At 34.6% G+C, this 19,103-nt stretch overlaps 1 protein-coding gene across 10 annotated transcripts in view; it reads left to right on the top strand.

Moving 5' to 3' along the window:
* Nucleotides 1-19,103, top strand: part of IKZF2 (IKAROS family zinc finger 2) — a 159,406-nt gene that overhangs the window by 89,597 nt on the left and 50,706 nt on the right. For 9 of the 10 annotated variants that reach the window (XM_046644124.1, XM_046644126.1, XM_046644123.1 and 6 more), the window contains 2 exons: nucleotides 7,762-8,028; nucleotides 14,656-14,823. In XM_046644124.1, coding sequence (XP_046500080.1) covers nucleotides 7,762-8,028; nucleotides 14,656-14,823 — 435 coding nt within the window. The remainder of the gene's footprint in view (nucleotides 1-7,761; nucleotides 8,029-14,655; nucleotides 14,824-19,103) is intronic. The other variant, XM_046644129.1, reaches the window with a different exon arrangement.

Raw genomic sequence — 19,103 nt, forward strand, 5'->3', positions numbered from 1 at the left:
TTAGTGTGAAGAGACTCTTTCATCTAGCCTGCTGTTTCTAGGAACACCAAGTGTTATTTTTCCTGTCTTTCAGATGATACAGGTCCTAAGTCAAAATAAACAAACATCCCAAGGTCCCATAACTAGTTAAGTGGTAGAGGGAGCGATAAAGACCCTGATGTCCTGCCTTCAGGTGCAGCGTAACTTTCTACCGAGCTATTCTTAGAATAATAGTGTTTCAGAAACTATCTAGCTCCTCTAGTGGGTTTAAGAAATACATAACCTAACTATATTGGAGAGAGAAGAGAATGGGGAGGAGAGGTAACTGAGGTGATGGGATGTGCAGTCTTACAATGCTGCCCACAGATGGCTCAGCTGCAGCTCCGTGGCACCAGTGTCTGGACTTGTCCAACCATTTATAAAACGAATTCTTGCAGGGTGTTGTGAGGGAGCTGTCTTGTAAGACTTGCCCATTTATTTATTCACAGTTAAAAGAAACAAACTTTTTATATTGTGTGAAATTTTGAGGAAATTTTTAAAAAATAACTGTGCATAACTTAAAATAATTTCTGTTGTGATGATTTTACCTTGTTTTAGACTGTTGGTAAGTTCTTAGTAAATAATTGTGCCTTACGTTAGAGTTTTGAAGGCAGTTTGTTTTTCTAAGACATTATTTAAACAGCCGCTGGGCTGTTAACATGGATTTAATCATGTTTGGTGTTTCTGTTTCTTAAGTTTGAATGAGAGAAAGTTGTGTTAGCTCAGAAGCAACTTCGACAGATTATTGGATAGACATATTGATTTAATTAGTGTGTATAACGCCATTTCAAGTACCTTGTGTAGACCAGGAGAAACTGATGCTTGTAAGTAATAACACCCCTTAAGTGTCCTCTTGAATTCTCGTACAATGGAAATCAAACATGTAAAAGTCCACTTACACATCATACCTGAAAGATTATTTTTTTCCCAATTTGGTAAGTAAAGAATGGTATTTTAGCTATACTTTATTCAGCACTGGGAAACAAATATCTCTTCAAGTCCCATAGTATTTGCTTCCTTTAAAAATTGAAAAATATAATTTGGAAATTAAAGAGAAGTCAATAATTTGATAGTAATTAATCTAGAAAGCCTATTTTATATTCCATAAGATCAAGAAATCTTGTATCTTTTCAAATAGAGCAAATAAATCATAATCCCTTTGCATTATTTTCCTGGGTAGGAAACTTGAAGAATCTGTTTGTGGATTAGTAGAACCAAGTCATACTAACAATAAAGTCTTAAGTTGTGGAATGTTTAATTTGGATATTAAAAATATTTTAATAGTGATATTTTACGTTCTGCTCACTATGGTATTTCTACAATTTGGCTTTTAGAAATGATAGGGTTATCTGTGAAAGCCAAATTCTAAGGATGAGGCTAGAATTTATTCCTTCAATTTGATAACTCAGCATTAACTGAATGTATTTCACCATGCATATAAAAAATTACCTTTTCCCCCCAAATTTTAAAAATTGAGAATTTTGTTATTTGAAGACTTCAATTGCCAGACATTGCAAAATCATATGCTGTCTTGCATAGGTGGATGACTGGGTGAAGATATGGAGTAAAAAATATAAATATCCAGTTTCTAAGGAAAAGCTCCTTTACATTTATGTACTGTTCAGGTCAATAAGTTTATCATGTAACCAAATTATATATGGTAGTAAAATATTTCCTGTATTCTTACTCATGAACTCTTTCATGACCTGTTTCTGAGTATGTACTATTGTGATAATATGAGTTTCTTATTTAAGGGAATAATATTCTTCAGCTTTTAGTCTTAAACCTTCAAAACCACTGTTAGCAGAGTATTAGACAAGTGGCAGGTACGTAATAAATATTTGCTGGTTCAGTGATTTTTAAAGAGAATTCAGTTTTGGTCCTTGTTTCTTCTTGGTTGAGGTGGATGAGTTCTACGAGTGTGAGATCTATGAGTTATAGAACAGCAGTGTACATTTTATTTTTCATTTCATTTTTAAATGGTATATATTTGGGTTTTGAGTTGTCTTTTTTTTTTAAGACTTTCAAAGTATAAAAGTGGCAAAGAAAATTTTGCTTATGACATAAGCTGAATTAAAATAATTTATTTTTAAAAACTACAGAATAACAATTTTTCCCCATTTGGTTTTCTACATTTTTGTTTTTTACAATGAGATATATCTGTTTACTTGTGTAAATACCCTTATTCGGTTATTTCTTTATTTAATACCATGTGAATGAATTAAAGGCAAGTCTAGTGTGACTTTCTCCATCACTATTATGTGTCTTGAAACAATGATGATTCTGAAGCCCTTGGGTGTAGAGAGCCCAGTGTGGTTACTGAAGAAACTTTTATAATTGACAGTCATTTGGCCTGGGAGTCATTATCATAAGAGCTCCTGTGTAAGTCTCTTTACTTCTCGGCATTCGTATCATCATTTGTAAATGGAGGCAATGAAACTACTAAACTGTAAGTGGAGGTGTTTTTATAGCATCTGTAAGCTATATTCTAATGTTCAAGAATAATATTTTGAGAACATCAAGAAGAGCAGGAAAACTTTTAATTCATAAATGTGTTTTCATTGTGAAGCAATTTTTTGTATAGATATGTAGAACTTTTTATCCTGAAATATATTCAAAGCTTTTTCTATGTAAAATTGATCATAAAAGTTTTTTCTATTAACTATTATCCTTTCCATGTATTCACAAACCTCCAAGTCTACTAAAAAAAATCAATATAGGGGGCCAGCCTAGTGGCCTAGTGGTTGGGTTTGCACGCTCTGCTTTGGTGGCCTGGGGTTTGTGGGTTCAGATCTTAGGCATGGACCTATGCACTGCTCATCAAGCCATGCTGTGGTGGCATCCCACAAACAACAAATAGAGGAAGATTGGCCGAGATGTTAGCTCAGTGCCAATCTTCCTCACCAAAACAAATGAACAAAAAAACTATGTAACAGTTAACTTTTGATCATTAATGCTGTAAAATTTGACTTCTCCTTTATTTTAAAGTGTAAACCATATCATCTCTTTATGTTAAGAAGAAAAGATGCTTATATTAAACCTCTTTATTTTGTTTATTGAAAATATTCAAATATCTGTATACTGTAGTTATTTGTGACTACAATATTGAATAGCAGAGAACAAATTGATCAGTTAATTAAAATCTTATTTCACATCCCCTTTTCATTGCTAATGTTTTATTCTGACAAAATGTTTTTATTAAGCTATTATTGCTTGTCAGTATATAATAATGTGTGTAAATTCCCACACATATGCCTGAATTTTACGTTTTTCATTTCATATCAAGGAAACAAGCTTGAAAAATAATTGTTAGTGTTAAGATTTGTTATAACAAGATTTCATTTCACTGACATTAAGAAGTTCTCATCTTCATAGAAGTTAGCCCATTTATGAGAATACTTATAAAATTGTAAAAGAAATAAGGCTGAAAATTTAATTTCAAAGATTTGATAACTAATATATTATGAATATTATTATACAATGACTAATAGTTATAATAGCTTTATATATTATAGCTACAAATAATCATAATGCAACTCTTTTATTAATAAATAAGTGGTAATTTAGAGTATGCTTTAGTTTACCAAACACTTGAATTTAATCAATTATGAATTAAAATGTTAGGTGCTCTACATTAAATAGAAACATCTTGCGGCCGGCCCAGTGGCGCAGCGGTTAAGTTCACACGTTCCGCTTCTCAGTGGCCTGGGGTTCGCCAGTTTGAATCCCAGGTGCGGACATGGCACCTTTTGGCACGCCATGCTGTGGTAGGCGTCCCACATATAAAGTAGAGGAAGATGGGCATGGATGTTAGCTCAGGGCCAGGCTTCCTCAGCAAAAAGAGGAGGACTGGCAGTAGCTAGCTCAGGGCTAATCTTCCTCAAAAAAAAAAATTAGAAACATCTTAAATAGTGAAAATAAATCATGGGAGAATTTCTTTTATATTCTCTGAGTAAGGAAATTTTTATCTATTTAACAGTTAAAATTTGAAGACTGCTTTGTTTAATTAATTGCGTTTCATCCCTAGAATTTCAACCGAATTTTAGTGAGATGGGTTAAAAGTTAATTAGGATAGGATTTTCTTTGTACATAGGCCACCATATATATGTAAAATTTAATCTGTGAGGTACATATTAAAATGTGTTGCATTTTATTGATTTACTATTTCGGTACAGCAATAGTGTGTACATTCATACATGATAAACATGTAATTCCTTACAGTATAATATTGTTAGAGAGAGGATTACTATAGTTTACCATGTCTTCTATATTTCAGTTCTAGCAAATGTATACTTTTTTTGGATATTCATTTCAAGAATATTCTTCTGTGGATAGAAAGTTCTAACTACTATGTCTGATAATTTTTAAAATGACATTTTTATCCATGTTTGATATTATGTTTTGATGTCCATATTATAATATTCTCACTAGGGAAAAGATGATAACTTAATGTAACATCAAGTCATATTCTTCAATATTCTGTGCTGTTTTGAAATTTAAGAGGCCCATAGTTTCAGACTCAAAAACTACATTTTTGTTATGCGTTTCTGCAGTTCCTGAAATGGAAGAGCCTGTAGACTTTGCTCATTAAATGTAGCTTATCAGATGTTGACTAGTCCAGAAACATAAATCATGGCATTGCTGAGAAGTTTGTAATCTTTAGTACATCAATTAAAATAGCTGCATGGGACAATTTTCTCTCAGGTTGGTATATGAAAACATGCTACATAAAGTCAGACTTTTAATTTGTTTTCTTCCTAATGTTCCCTTTAAATGACAATTCTGAATGAAAGATGGGGTTGCCTAGGTAACCAATAGTGTTTTACATTGGTAAGAAAAATCTTCCTTCCCAGAAAAAACATTATGGAAGAATTTCTTGGAGTATGGAAAAACCTACTGAAACAAAATACAGAATCTGGAAGCTGTCATTGAAAACTTTAGAAGTTCAAAATGTAAAATTAGCATACATACCAAAAGACACCCTTGAGCAAAAAGATAAACCAAAATATTTGCGAAACATATCAGACACAGGGTTAAGTTCCTTAGTATGCAAAAGATTTAAATTCAGTGAGGAAAGACTGACAACCTAGAAAAATGGGCAAAGAACTTTGATAGTTCTCAAAAAAGGAGAAATAACACCAAACATTTAAACAGAAAAAAGATGCACAATTTCACTCATAATAAAAAATAATGTAGATTAAAAACTATAGTGAAATACCAATTTTTGACTATGAGATTGACAGTTCTGTGTGGTATTATACAATAATGTCTATAGTAGCAATAAACAAGAAGTAATCTTAAATTTCTGTTGATGGAGCCTGGATGAGTTAATTGTAATACAGGTATAAAATGGATTTTATGCAGTATTAAAAAGAACAGTGTAGTTTTCTGTGTACTAATGTGGAAGGTACTAAACAAATATTGTTAAATGAAGAAAGCAAAGTTAGGGTCAGGTGAACTGTACAATCTAGTTTGTGTGAAAGAGAGACTATACACACACACACAGTTGGATAATGGTTGCTTTTGAGACAGGAACTGAAGGATGGTAAACTTTGGATAGAAAAGAACTTAATTTACCTTTTTTATCCTTTATGTTAATTAATTTTTATTTACCATGTTCAAGGATTCTTTAAACATATAAAACAAGTTTAAAGAGAAGACAATTCTTAATGAAATAAAACACCACAGTGAATACTGCCTGAAATACCCCCTATATGCCACAAATTTCTTGATCCTGTTGGGGGTTTTAAGAGGCATAAAGTATTGTCCTTACTCTTTTCAAAAACCAGTAAAGCTGTACTGATTTGTAAATAGGGTAAAACTCAATATAGTAGATACTGTATTAGAGATGGGGCCAGGAAGGCTGTACGTCCCTTTGTAGACCTCAGAGTAGTTTACATACTTTAAGTTAACTGAACTTCACAAAAACCTTATGGAATAAATACAGCACGGTATGTCGAGAGAAAAATAACAGCCAAGATCGTTTTCTCTATTTACGCATTTAACGCTCACATTGGCCCTATTGATCCCCATTGTGTAGAGACGTGGAGAACTGAAGTAACTTGCCAAAGGTGATGCTGCTTGTACTGAGTACCATCACTAGTATTCAGATCTAAGCAGGCTGGTTACAGGATCCTCCGTCTTAATAGCAAAACTGTTCTGGCTCAAACTTTATTCTGTAGTCTAAATTTGTCTCTACTTTGCACATGAAAGCCGTAAGATTCAGAGGTTCAATAATTAGTTCAAGATTATTCTGCTAGTAAATGTCAAAGCCGTACGATAGCCATGTTCTCCTGACTCCATCCAGTGATCTCATCGTAGCACACTGCCTCTTGTTCACAGGGGAGTTCCAGGGAGGGAGTGGGGAGAGCCATGGTGATGGCACCAGCTAGCCTGAGTACCAACGACAAATCACAGAATGTGTGGTTTCTCTAAGAAAACAATTGCAGTGAAAAGAACTTACTTCCTTTTTATGAAAATATTTCCTCTATTCGAGTAATACCCAATAATTTGTTTTGCTCAGTAACTTTGATATGATTTCTTAAGAAATTTCAAGATCATTGGATAAAAAACTGTTATTCACTTAAAGCTTGCTTCTGCTTTGTGAAAAGACTCTGTCAGCAATCCGGAATGAGGGCTGTGCTAACAAAATTCCAACTTTTCTGTGGGATGATCCAAAAACAGCAAACAGAAAGCATTAAATTTCTTAACAGTCACAAGTGCGTGCATGCATGCTATGCCATTCCTGTCATTCACTGCTTTTTGGTGTGCAAAGATTAAAGTTGGAATACCTTGATTTGCAGACTAATGTGTTCCATAGAGAATGTTTTTTCATATAGAAAAAAAGCAGAGTAGCTTAAGAACATGTGCACTCGGCCCTGTGTTTATACAGCTCTTAAGTAAGTATATGTGTTTAGTCTGATTTTGAGGTATTTGCCTTGACAGTGTGCCTTCATGTGTCTAAGACGTTTGCTGTGTAAGATCCCAAGTTGTTTCTCATGCTCAGTACAGAAGCGGGTTGGCACAAGTACTCTGACGTCAAACAGAGAAGGTGAAGTGTGTGTGTGTGCATGTGTGTGTGCGTGTGTTAATTTAAGAGGAATCGTGGCTCAGTGGATTAAGCAGTATCTAATCTTGTCTCTTCCATGATCCTACCTCAGTCTCAGTATCCTTAGTGACAAACTTAAAAGCTAATACTAGAGTTATTTAAAGACTTGCTTAAAAGGTATATTACTGGGCCCAGTTAAAGCTCTACACACTCCACCTTAGCGGCCTGGGTTCACGGGTTTGGATCCCAAGCATGGACCTACTCTACTCATCAGCCATGCTGTGGTGGTGACCCACATACAAAGTAGGGGAAGATCAGCACAGATGTTAGGACTAATCTTCCTCAAAAAAAAACTTAAAAAAAAAAAAAAGAGGAGGATTGGCCATGGATGTTAGCTCAGGGCAAATCTTTCTCAGCAAAAAAAAAAAAAAAAAAAAGTATATAACTGAGTTAAAGAAATAAATGAGTGTGGAAATACAGTGTCCTTCTATTTATCTAGAGCTTTCCTGAAACATCTTCACTTTCATGCCAAAGCTTCACTAAAATATCATAGAGCACAGTATGTAGGGACTGTATTCTACTTAATATAGCATTTCCAACCATGTTAATAGAATGGCAGTGGGTGGACAAGCAATGTAGGTGACAACACATAACATGCATTTAAAATGTCTTCTTGTCTTCTTTTTAAATTGCAGCAAATTCAGTAAAGCTAGAAATGCAGAGTGATGAAGAGTGTGACAGGAAGCCCCTGAGCCGTGAAGATGAGATCAGGGGCCATGATGAAGGTAGCGGCCTAGAGGAACCCCTCATTGAGAGCAGCGAGGTGGCTGACAACAGGAAAGTCCAGGAGCTTCAAGGCGAGGGAGGAATCCGGCTTCCGAATGGTAAACTGAAATGTGACGTCTGTGGCATGGTTTGCATTGGGCCCAATGTGCTTATGGTACATAAAAGGAGTCACACTGGTAAGCAGCTGAAAGAATAACCTGATGACTGCCTGTGACATCTGATGTTGATATTACCTGACATCTATTCTTTTTCCTTTTCATTCAGGGGTGGCAATGGTGAAACTACCTTTTCAAAATTCTGCTAGTATTGGATTGCTGAAAAGCAGAGAGTAGCCTGGGTCTTGACTTCCAGCCTTCAAATCTGAGTAGCATGTCAGAAAAGAAGTTTGGGATTCAGTTTCCACAGTTCTTAATATAGCAATAATATGATAAGGGTTCACAGGTATAGGAGAATTTCATTGTGTAACTTAATCGTTTTGTATTTCTATACATATTTTGCCATACCCGTGGGCGGGTAATAGAGTTTGCTAGCTAAGAGTTTATTTTGTAAAATGGCACTCGTGCATTTATGTAGGGGTGGATCATTTTCACCTTATCTAGTTAACTTCTTGGAATACAATTTCCAATCAATCTTTGCCTACCATGGGTCTCTATGGAAGGCAGATACTTATTTTCCCTAGTTCAAGGATGTTACCATCTTCTGTGATTTTTGATTATAAGTCCTGCAAGGAGATATTTAGGGTGGAATCTAACAAAGGATGGTGGGTGTGCGGGTAGGAATGTGTAATCATGGAATAGGGTGAGGAAAGAGACCTCAGATTAATTTAATATATACTTTTAGACATTTCAGTAATATAAAAGTCCAGTTGAATGAGAAGGCCTTATTTAAATCTTTTCAAATCCTTTGGCAAAATAAGAAAAAATTTTGAAAAACAGATGCGATTGTGGTAAGATAGGCAAATCACTGACTCTTACGAAGAAGTTTCGAGTTCATATGAAAATTGATTTAAAGGTAATGATAGCTTTTACTATAATGCAAAGTAGTAGTATATAGCTAAATATTAATAACTAATACTCAGAGGTTTAAAATATGATACTCTTTTGGAAGAGAAATAAATCACAATAAAGAAGTTTAAAATTTAAAAGGTTAACTTTATTTCAATTTTATAAGTAGATGCTGAAAACATGAGAGATACAAGGTACATCAGAGTCTTTTTAGTGCAGACCTCTCATTTACACATGAAGAAACTGAAGCCCAAAACAGTCAGAGGATTTGTCCCTTATCTGTCATGTAGTTAAGGGCACTGTGAGGCTAGAACTAAAGTTTCCCGATGCCAAGAGTGGTTTTGTTCAAGTGTACCAAGCTTGCCATATCAATATACTGATGTTTTATGATAAAGTATTACTATAAGGCTGATACTTTAAAAATTGTAGTGAGAAGTTACGCTTTCAAATAGTGTTATCTTAATCAAAATCTTCCACTTTAGAGCCTATACCCTTATTCCAACCATATAGTCAGTTACATTTTTACTTTTTGTTTCGAATTTCCTTTTTAAATAGCATTAGATTTTTAAAATATATTACTAGTGCTAATGTTTCTTTAATTTTTAAAAATGTCTCATGGAAAAATTAAAAGATCAAGTTTGGTGTCATTTTTGATAAGAAAAAAAAGGAAAAGACTGAAATAATGAGTCTATGTTTGTTGTTCTCATGAAGTAATTCTTACTGCAGTTCTCAAAGAAAGTTATAATGTATTCAGTATCTCAGACTGATTCTATTGAGGAAGATGACACTCATTCGCATGTCTAACTTCTCCCATCTAGCATTATACAAACTAAACAAAATTAGTCTCATGACTTTTCAATTGAGTTGCACAGAGTGTTCATTTTAAGACTTAAAAGCATACTAAAAACATTTTTTGGAAGGCTTTCAATAAACATTTTATGGTCTGAGTTAAGAAAATTCAAAGAACCTGAGTATGCTCTCTTGAAAATTTCGGTTAATCAATGTTTTAATGTATCTGCAGTGATCTTCATCAGCTTGGTTTGTAAACAATAATAATTATATACCCACTGTACTGTCCACTTGATATTTACTACTGTACTAGAGCTGAATTATTTTGATTCTGAGAATCATCTAGTTGATACGGAAAATGTTTCTAAATAGTTATACAGATTTCCACGAGCCCTGTGAATATGGGATTCACTCACCTAGTGAAGGCAAGAGAATGGACTGAACAGCCATTTAAAGTCCTCTTGCAGCTGTATGAACTTTTATTGTTAATAAATGTTTCTTGGAGTTTTGTGAAAATTATTTCACTTTCTTCAGATCTGGAAGATTTTTGTTAAAGTTAGTTGCCATTCGTAGAGGGGTTTGGGATACCTGCCACACATTATTGACCTTGAAATTGTCATATATCCTTAAATTAGCTATTTTTATATGTATTTCTGATGACGCAGTTTATACATCTGAGTGGATCATGACATTTTCAACTCCATGTTAGTACTATGAGAATAGCAAAATCTATTTGTGTTTCTTTAAAGTAGACTGAAAGAATGCAATCAGAATCTAGTCATTAAACAAATGTTTTCTCCTTAATACCATTCAATTTACAACTTCCCTCCTCACCAATTATTTATAGCTAGTATAAAAGGCACTGTCTTAAATCCTTATCAAGCCTTTGAGAAATATATATTTGTGTGTTTTTAGCTCATAGAATATCTAATATAAAATTGACAGTGAAAAAAGATACGCAACCACCCAATTCATTAAAATGACATGGAGTATCAGATCTAATTCACTTCTTCTTCTTTCTCTTTCATACTAAGAAGTGCCAGTTCCCATGTCTTACTAAGAGCTTGCTGTTACGTCTTTGGTATTGCTACTTTAGTAGGTAATCAGGTAATATTGTCATCGGATACTCCAGGCACTCTTCACTGGGAAGATAGGGAGAATAAAGAAGTAGGGGCAGTAAATCAATTCATGCCTAAACATGAATTGATGCAAACGTTATAAATGTAGAATATTCTTAAATTTGCCCCTCTTTGGGGTAGAGTTCTCCCATCTTTGTGACTTCAAGTTTTCAGCACATTTTATACATTGCAGCATTGTGGAGCCATTCTCTTGCTCCAAGGTCCTCTCTACAGGTACTTGGGATTTTTCATAATTTGTAGGTGGTTGTTCCATCTGACACAGGAGCATTCTCTGTCTTTGATTTACCAAAGCAAATTGATGCATGTATGCTTGCATTTTAACTAAACATTGAAACAAAGATCTAGAAATATGTTTATGAAAGTACTTAAAATATTTAAATATAATTGATTCCATAATAAAAATAGTAGTTACTTCATCCAGTGAATCTGCTCATCCTTGAGTAGATTAGTAGACTGATTACAGAAAAAATTGACAGTGGAAATGAAGGATAGCTTGAGTACATCTTAATTGTTCTCCCGGATCCAAAGTTCTTAATCCAGACTTGTGTATCCACCTACAGAAGGATTAGTTATCACAAATACAGTATGCTATTTTGACATTTTTGAATTGGATTACTTTGTGTCACTAATGTGTTTCGTAAATTCATGGAGTTTTCCTGAAATCTGCTTTTATTTATATCTGAAGAAAAACATGAGTAATATGTTTTTCACACAAGGTCTAAAGACTGGAAAAGGACCAATGATTGAGTCTATTAAAGAAAAAACATTGTTAAGAAAGAAATAATTTAGACGTGTTGTTTCAAGTTACATAGACAATATAAGTAGCTAACTGAACCTTTTACTTAATTATCAGATCATTTTACGTATTTCTTTAATGCCTAGGCCAGGATATCTGAAAACATCGGATAAAAGGATTACTCACATTTTACAGGGATGACTTTTTAGAAAAAATTAGTCAACCCACTTAATTTTGATTTGTTATTAAACAGATTTGGATATGACTTCTATTTGTATTATTCCTGGACTATAACGAAGTATAAATAAAAAAAAAAAAAGAAAGAAAAAACCTCATAAGTTAAACACTTTTCATCCTTGTCTCCAACAGTAGCGTTATTGAGGGTTTTCGCTGTAATTCCAACTAAATTTTGTGTGGAACATACACATAAAAAACAGAGAATTGTTGAAATAATTATTTCAATCAAGACATTAAGAGTAGTTAATCATATTTCAACCCAAAATGAGTAAAGCCATAGGATTAGTATCCAAGAATTAAAAAAAAAATCAAAACTTGATTCATGTAAAATAGATCAGGATTACTCAAAGCTTCATCTGATTAAAATCAAAGTTCATTATTATCATTGTCTCTTTCCTCTTCTCAACAATGGGAGCATGACTGATTACCTTCATCATATCTCTTTCCTTCACTTCCCATAGCCGTGGGAATATCCTTAGCAAATGCTTCCACACCAGGGCTTACACACTCAGCAGCACAGGGGTGTTCCTAATACATATAGACCCCTTGTCGCTTCTCCTACCCCTTTAAAGATGATCATATAAATTCAGAAGTAATTCATGTTAAAAAATATTTGAAGATATCTGGAATATTTTGTAAATGTAAAAGTTAAATTACCATGTCACTAGTCTCATAAAACTCAATTAGATGAGTTTAAAAATTAATCTTAAAAAGAGTTATCTTTATTATTTTTTTATTTGTAGATTGGCGTTATGTTGAATGACAAATGCAGAATTCTAACTTAGGGATTTTTAAATTTTTGATTGTAGGCAGCTTAAGGAAGATCTCAGCGTGCTACGGGAGTGTTTTCCAAAGGCAACGTGATTTTAGATGTTTTTGTTCACCACACTAATGTAATTCCTTTTAAAGTTATGTCATATTAATTTGCTACTTGCCTCTACGTAGATTTCAAAAGTAAAATCAAATATTCAGAGTGAAAAGTATAATTACGTTTGCTATTTTCCTACTGTCTAAAAAGTTAATTTCATGAAAAAAGTGCTCCCTTCTTCATTTTATTGCTGATTTTATGGCAGGGGTGGGGAGTAAAAAATTCTGATTTTAAAAAGTTGTAGACTGCTATGCCATTGAAAAAAAGTCAAAGAATTCACTTAAGCGGTATCTGTGTGCATGTGTATCTGTGTGTAAAATAAAAAGATTTACCAAAATTAGATTTATTTTAAAACTTTATTTTGTAAGCCTTCATATGAAAGGTTTTAGATAAAGTATTTCTCTTTTAAGCTGTATTTAGTGTTTATTTAATTTGTTGGTTTTACTAAATGAATCAAAGTTAAATAAGATAAAATTGAAAGTAACTTTAACATGATGGATAATTTTTTTCCAACTAATACATCAGCATAGGTCTTTTTGTAAACTTGGCTCGTAAGAGCTCCAGATTTCTTAAGAAAAAAGCTTAACCCTTCCTACACACACACAGATTATCCTTTTTTGGTATGTAGCTTATTAAGTTCCAAAATGAGCAAGTACTAATGAATTTGAGATACGTCTGATCTATCCATTTTTCAATTTCTTTACGTTTTATAACAAATCTGTATGATAGAATGTGCAGTGGGCACTGCCAGAAAGTGACCACAGTTTATCTTCTTTGTGTCTTCTAGTTTTCTTTAATAAAAAGAATCATTGAGTTTATATTAAAGGGCCCCCCAAAATATTGAGGTTTCATTATTCACTGTTATTATGAATGTTTCAAAGATCTTAAGCATGATAACTGAGTTTAAAATGTTTTAAAAATTATTGAAATTATAATCATCATCTAATCTCAAGTACAGATATGGTCTAGTTTAACCAAAAAGGAATTTTTAATTTTTTTATTCTCAACTTTCAACTTTAATATGTTATATCTGTACTCCTTATATTTTAATTTATAATTTATTTCATGCCTTTCTTTAGAGATAGACAAATTTAATAGTGTTTCCTTTGTGGTTTGATTAAAATTATCAGTAGACCCTACTTGCCAGTTTTACTGCTTCATCAGCTACATGTTTTTATGTTTGATGACATGAGTGACAGCCAGTTAATGGCAACAGACTAAACCGATAATTCTGACAAACAATTTTATAGCAACATCAGTAATAGGAGACAAGTTTCCTATCAAACCCATGATTTTCATAACAAAAAGAGAATATACAGGAAATGTCTGGATGAATAATTTTCTTTGGACTTTTCCTGATTATATCAGGAAACTTTTTCAAAGGTTTCACTGTTAGTGGCTAGAATTGAGAAACTTGGGCTCTATTAGGAGATTTTTTTGGTAATCAGCTTTGTAACCTATTTAATTTATTGAACCTCTTTGACCCCAGGATAAGAAAATTATCAGCTAAATGAGAGAGTTAGACTAAAGGTCCCTTCTAACTCAAACTCAAAATTTCTGTGGTTTTTAAAAATTCATTTAAAGGTACAATAAAGAGAGCAAGATTTTGTAGTCAAACTTTAATCAGACACTTGGATACTTGAACTTCAATTTCTTCATTTGTAAATTGAAATTATTTACCCAATTAGTAATGGCATTATGAGGATTGAAATATTGTGTGTAAAGCAGTCAGTAAAGTCGGTAACGTGCTGGCAACTCGTTTAACCAATGGTCAGTGCTATTACTGTTATTCTTTTCAGTCGATGACAGGAATCCTGTGAAATTTATAGGAAGAGGGGCAACAACACTTGACTTCAAGTTTGGCACTTTGGTATTAGCAAAGCAAATTCCAGGAAGATAAAGATTTAGAAGACTGAGGAGGGAGATGAGCATTCTTAGCACAGAGAACTGGCTCTGGTTGACAATGTGCAGCAGATCAGTCACTTGCACATGACCTACTTGAACTTTCCCACCTCTTTTCCTTCCTGCAGGTGAACGTCCCTTCCACTGTAACCAGTGTGGAGCTTCTTTTACTCAGAAGGGCAACCTTCTGAGACACATAAAGTTACACTCTGGAGAGAAGCCGTTCAAATGTCCTTTCTGTAGCTATGCCTGTAGAAGAAGGGACGCCCTCACAGGACACCTCAGGACCCACTCTGGTGAGTGTCACCAGCTCTTGGAGAAGAGAGCTAAAATGTGAGAATTCCAGAAGAGTGCTATAGAATAACACAAAGTAACTTATAGCTTTGGCATATAGTAGGAATGATCTTGACAATGTTTTTGTGTTCCTTGAATAATGATAAATCTTGCAGGATGCATATGGTCCTTCTTTTTAGACTTATAGACTTAGCAAAAAGGAGCACAGTCAACTGAAGTGTCTCTTATGCCAAGCCTTTGAAGTAAGGAAAAGCTGTTCTGTAAATTTTCTATGATTTTAAAATTTTATAGTTATTAATAAAGCGGTAATTATGGTAATCCAGATTAATTGAAAATCTAGTAAAACATCAGAGTTACATGCTGATGTTGTCCTACAGGAGAAGAGAGCTGTGATATTTTTTGAGTGCTGTGATGCCCAGGCTGGGACCTCAGTGGGAAATCAAATATTGCTATTTTTAAACTTGAAGCTATTATGCTCATTAGAAAATTGGCTGTTAATGTATTTTGTATTCCGTTTTAACTCTCCTTGTTTCTTTAACCCTCAAATTATAGTTAGTGGATGCTCTCTGAAACTTTTCTCTGCTTCATAAATAATCATTAAAAAAATCTAGAATAAGTTTGATTTTTTAAAAATGCCAGAATATAGTGCATAAAAGAGGGAGAATGATTAGAAATCTGAATGAATCTCATTTGACTGATAGCATGAATTGCCATAACCAAGAAGTTAAAGGTGAAAAATTAATATGGAATACTCTCAAGTCAGTTTTATATACTCCTTCTGTCCGTAATGACATTTTAAAATTTAATTTTAATATGAAGATATGATGGAAGTGATATTTTCATCTACACTGACAAATTATGTTAGACAGCACTGTGCATTGTGAGGTAATGCTTGTATTATCTTTCTTTACATTTCTCCCGTTAATCCTTAAGGCTTTACTTAGTTTTTTAACATGAATGTGAAATATGTAAAACTATTTTAGACATTAACTCTTAAATTTGGGGCAGTTACAGAAAAAGAAATTAATGCAAACTTTAAAACAAAATATTTTAAGTATATATATTCACGTCTTCCCTGATTCCAAATAATGCACCTATTTCCAATTTTGACATTTTATATTTTATTTTAAAATTTTGCAATGAAAATTACAACTTAAAGTAGCATTGTTTTATTATAAAAATCACTCTATTGAAAGATATTTTTAAGACATGAGAGTTATTTTCTTTAGCTATCCATGTTTTCTGGCTTATGAAAGTATTATTGAGTTGACCAAGGGTTATATAAAACGTCAGTTTTTGTGAACGTACCTATTGCATGAAGTTGATTTCATTGAAAGTTTTCATTCTTTACAAAATTGCGTTGCTTTGAGTATTGAGGTTTAGTGTAATATGTTAATTTACCTGGGATAGCAGTATTGCTCTTAGGTTCAATGCCTGGTTACACCTCTGGAAATCATTCATATTCATCTGTTTCCTTGATTTCCTTTTTGTTCTTTTAACAGATCTATCCCTGTGGTAGTGTCTAAGAATTTAAGACACCTTAGTTTTTGTGTTAGATTGAGCTGGGCGGCTGCAACCAGCTTTGTTATGCAAATTAGGCATGGCCCATCTAGGGACTCCTGGTTGGTGGCTAATGAAGAGGTGCAGGGAGGGAAAGATGTCACCCCAAAAGTAGGCCACCCCCATTGGCTTTGGCCAGGCAACACACTTGACATCATTTACATGATTCTATGTAATTATAAAGTTTGTGTATATAAAGCAAAGCTGTTTCTGTGAAGTTGTATATTTTGTAAATAAATATATTACTACTTTGAGGTTAAAAATAATAAAGGCATGGTCTCTATAACTGCTATCATGCTAATTTTGCAATTTGGTATATCGAGTCATATTTTTTGCAGATATATGAATAGATAGCATACGCAGACTGCCTAATTAAAGACAGTTTAATGGGGGCCAGCCTGGTGGCATAGTGGTTGGGTTCCCACACTCCGCTTCCTCACTTAAGGGTTCACAGGTTCGGATCCTGGGTGTGGACCTGCACACCAGTCATCAAGCCATGCTGAGGCGGCGTCTCACATACAAAATGGACGAAGATTGACACAGATGTTAGCTCAGGGACAACCTTCTTCAAGTAAAAAGAGGAAGATTGGCAACAGATATTAGCTCAGGGCCAAACTTCTTCACCAAAAAAAAAAAAAAAAAAGAGTTTAATGGAATGATGAGAGGAAGAGGAGAGGGATGTCTTCCAGCATGAAGGGGTGATATCAATTCAGTCATACTTCCAACTGGAATCTAAAATGTTAACCATCACCAGTGTTTTTCATAATAGATAGGACGTGAAACCTAACTGCTAAAGTCCATGCTTCTCTAATTGGTCAGAAAGCTCAAACTGATTATTATAGATTTCTTCTTGCAATACCTATTCCATCTTTTCTTTTTTGCACCTGGACTGACAACTTTTTTTATCTGATGGGTGACCCAAACCTTCATTCCTGCAAGTTCTGTGTATTTGGTGGTTCTGCCTTCCTTGGATTACTGCAATTTTTTAATAAGCAAGATTATTGGGCAAGTTTTTTTAAGAGGTGTCCCAGTGAATCTCCTGAGTTCCGAACATAGTTGTCCTTGCCCTGGCATATAGCAACAATCCCAAATCATTTGGTAATCTGGAAAAATTACCAACCAATAGCCCACTTCTCTCCTTGTTAGTTGAGTAGCTTGACATGTCCCAAATAGCCAGAGAGTAGCCTCAGCTCCCAATATGACAGTGCCAGAACTCTGATCTCTGGTGGAAATATTCTCCCCTGACACTGAGGTCCCCTGACACAGATGCCAAGAGTTCAGCACAGGAAGTAAAAATCCTTTAAGTAAGTTATTTGATCGCTTTGTCTTGTGGCCACTCCTACCCTAACCTCTTTCTTCTTAGACTCATGTATTCCAGCCATGGAGGAGATGGCTTTAGGCATATATCATATCCTATAGAAGATACCCAAACTTCCCCCAGCTAGCAACCATACACGAACCACTCCACTGGTAGGTCATTTTATCACTCCGTTTAGCCAGCTGATTCTGGATGATGGGGCATGAGGTATGATCAGTGGAATCTACAGGTTTAAGCTCTTTGCTGTATGTCCTTTGCCATAAAATGAATGTTCTAATTGAAGGCAATATTTTAAGGCATTCTGTTAAATCCATGCAGAGGAGCTTACAAAAGTACTGAAGGAAGGGGAGGAAATCTATATCCCGAATATCTGTAAATATATATCTGGATAACTATTAATTCCTCTGAGGGTAAATTTTTGCCTCCTTCATGTTGGAAGGAGTCTCACATAACCTACCTGCCTCCAGCTGACTGGGTCATTCTCCTGTAGAATGACTGGCACCATATTGGAGTCTCAGCATTGGAAAGCTGTGAACTCAGCAGTGGTGGTAGTCAAATTAGTCATAGGTAGGGAGAAGTCCATGTTGTCGAATCCATACATAGTTTCCACCCCTGCTCCCATTGTCACTTTGTACATGGGCCCCTACAGCAACTACCAGGGTAGCTAGGAAAGGAATCTGAATGACATTCTTAAAATAGATTGTGTGATTGTTTTGGGTCATCCATCAGATAATCTTGTCCAGATTACTAAAAATCTTCTCCATAGTGGATGCCCTTTAGAGGGCATTCGCCTAGGATACCATATTGTCACAGTTTGTGCCAATTCTGAGAGGTTCATTCACATAACTCTGCCCTAGACCTTCGGTCACCAGTCTTCCAGTCTTGTTCTTCCACGTCCTTGACCGTATGGCTATGCCGTGTCTCATTACTTCAGCTCTCTCTCCTTCCGTGTAAAATATACAATCTGAAAATCTGTCTGCTGGAGGTATATCCTTTCACTACTATGTTTCAGGACCAGCCCCCTTCAGTGGGCCTGGAACACAGTAGTCACAGTTAGTACCAAGTACCACTCAATCCATTTACAAACTAAGTCTACATGGTTTCCTTCTCCATTAATTAATCGTTGAGAACACCCCATGAGGCCGTAGATGTGGGTTGAAGGAGAGATTGTGAAGCAGAAGTAGCAGGTCTCAGGGACAGCTGAGCTACTTGCTCATGAAGTATGCTTCGGCTTCCCAAACCTGCATGGTCCAAGTTTTATTTAACAATGAAATGCTCTTGTGCACATCTTATGATATATTAAATCAGGTAACACCTAGTTCATTTTTCGTAGTTTGGGCCACATAGTCATCTGGAGTCCCATGGACCAGTACGCAGTCTTAACTAGAGTCCAATGGCAAGTTA

This window comes from Equus quagga, chromosome 17 (genome assembly GCF_021613505.1).
Source record: "Equus quagga isolate Etosha38 chromosome 17, UCLA_HA_Equagga_1.0, whole genome shotgun sequence".
NCBI lineage: Eukaryota > Metazoa > Chordata > Mammalia > Perissodactyla > Equidae > Equus > Equus quagga.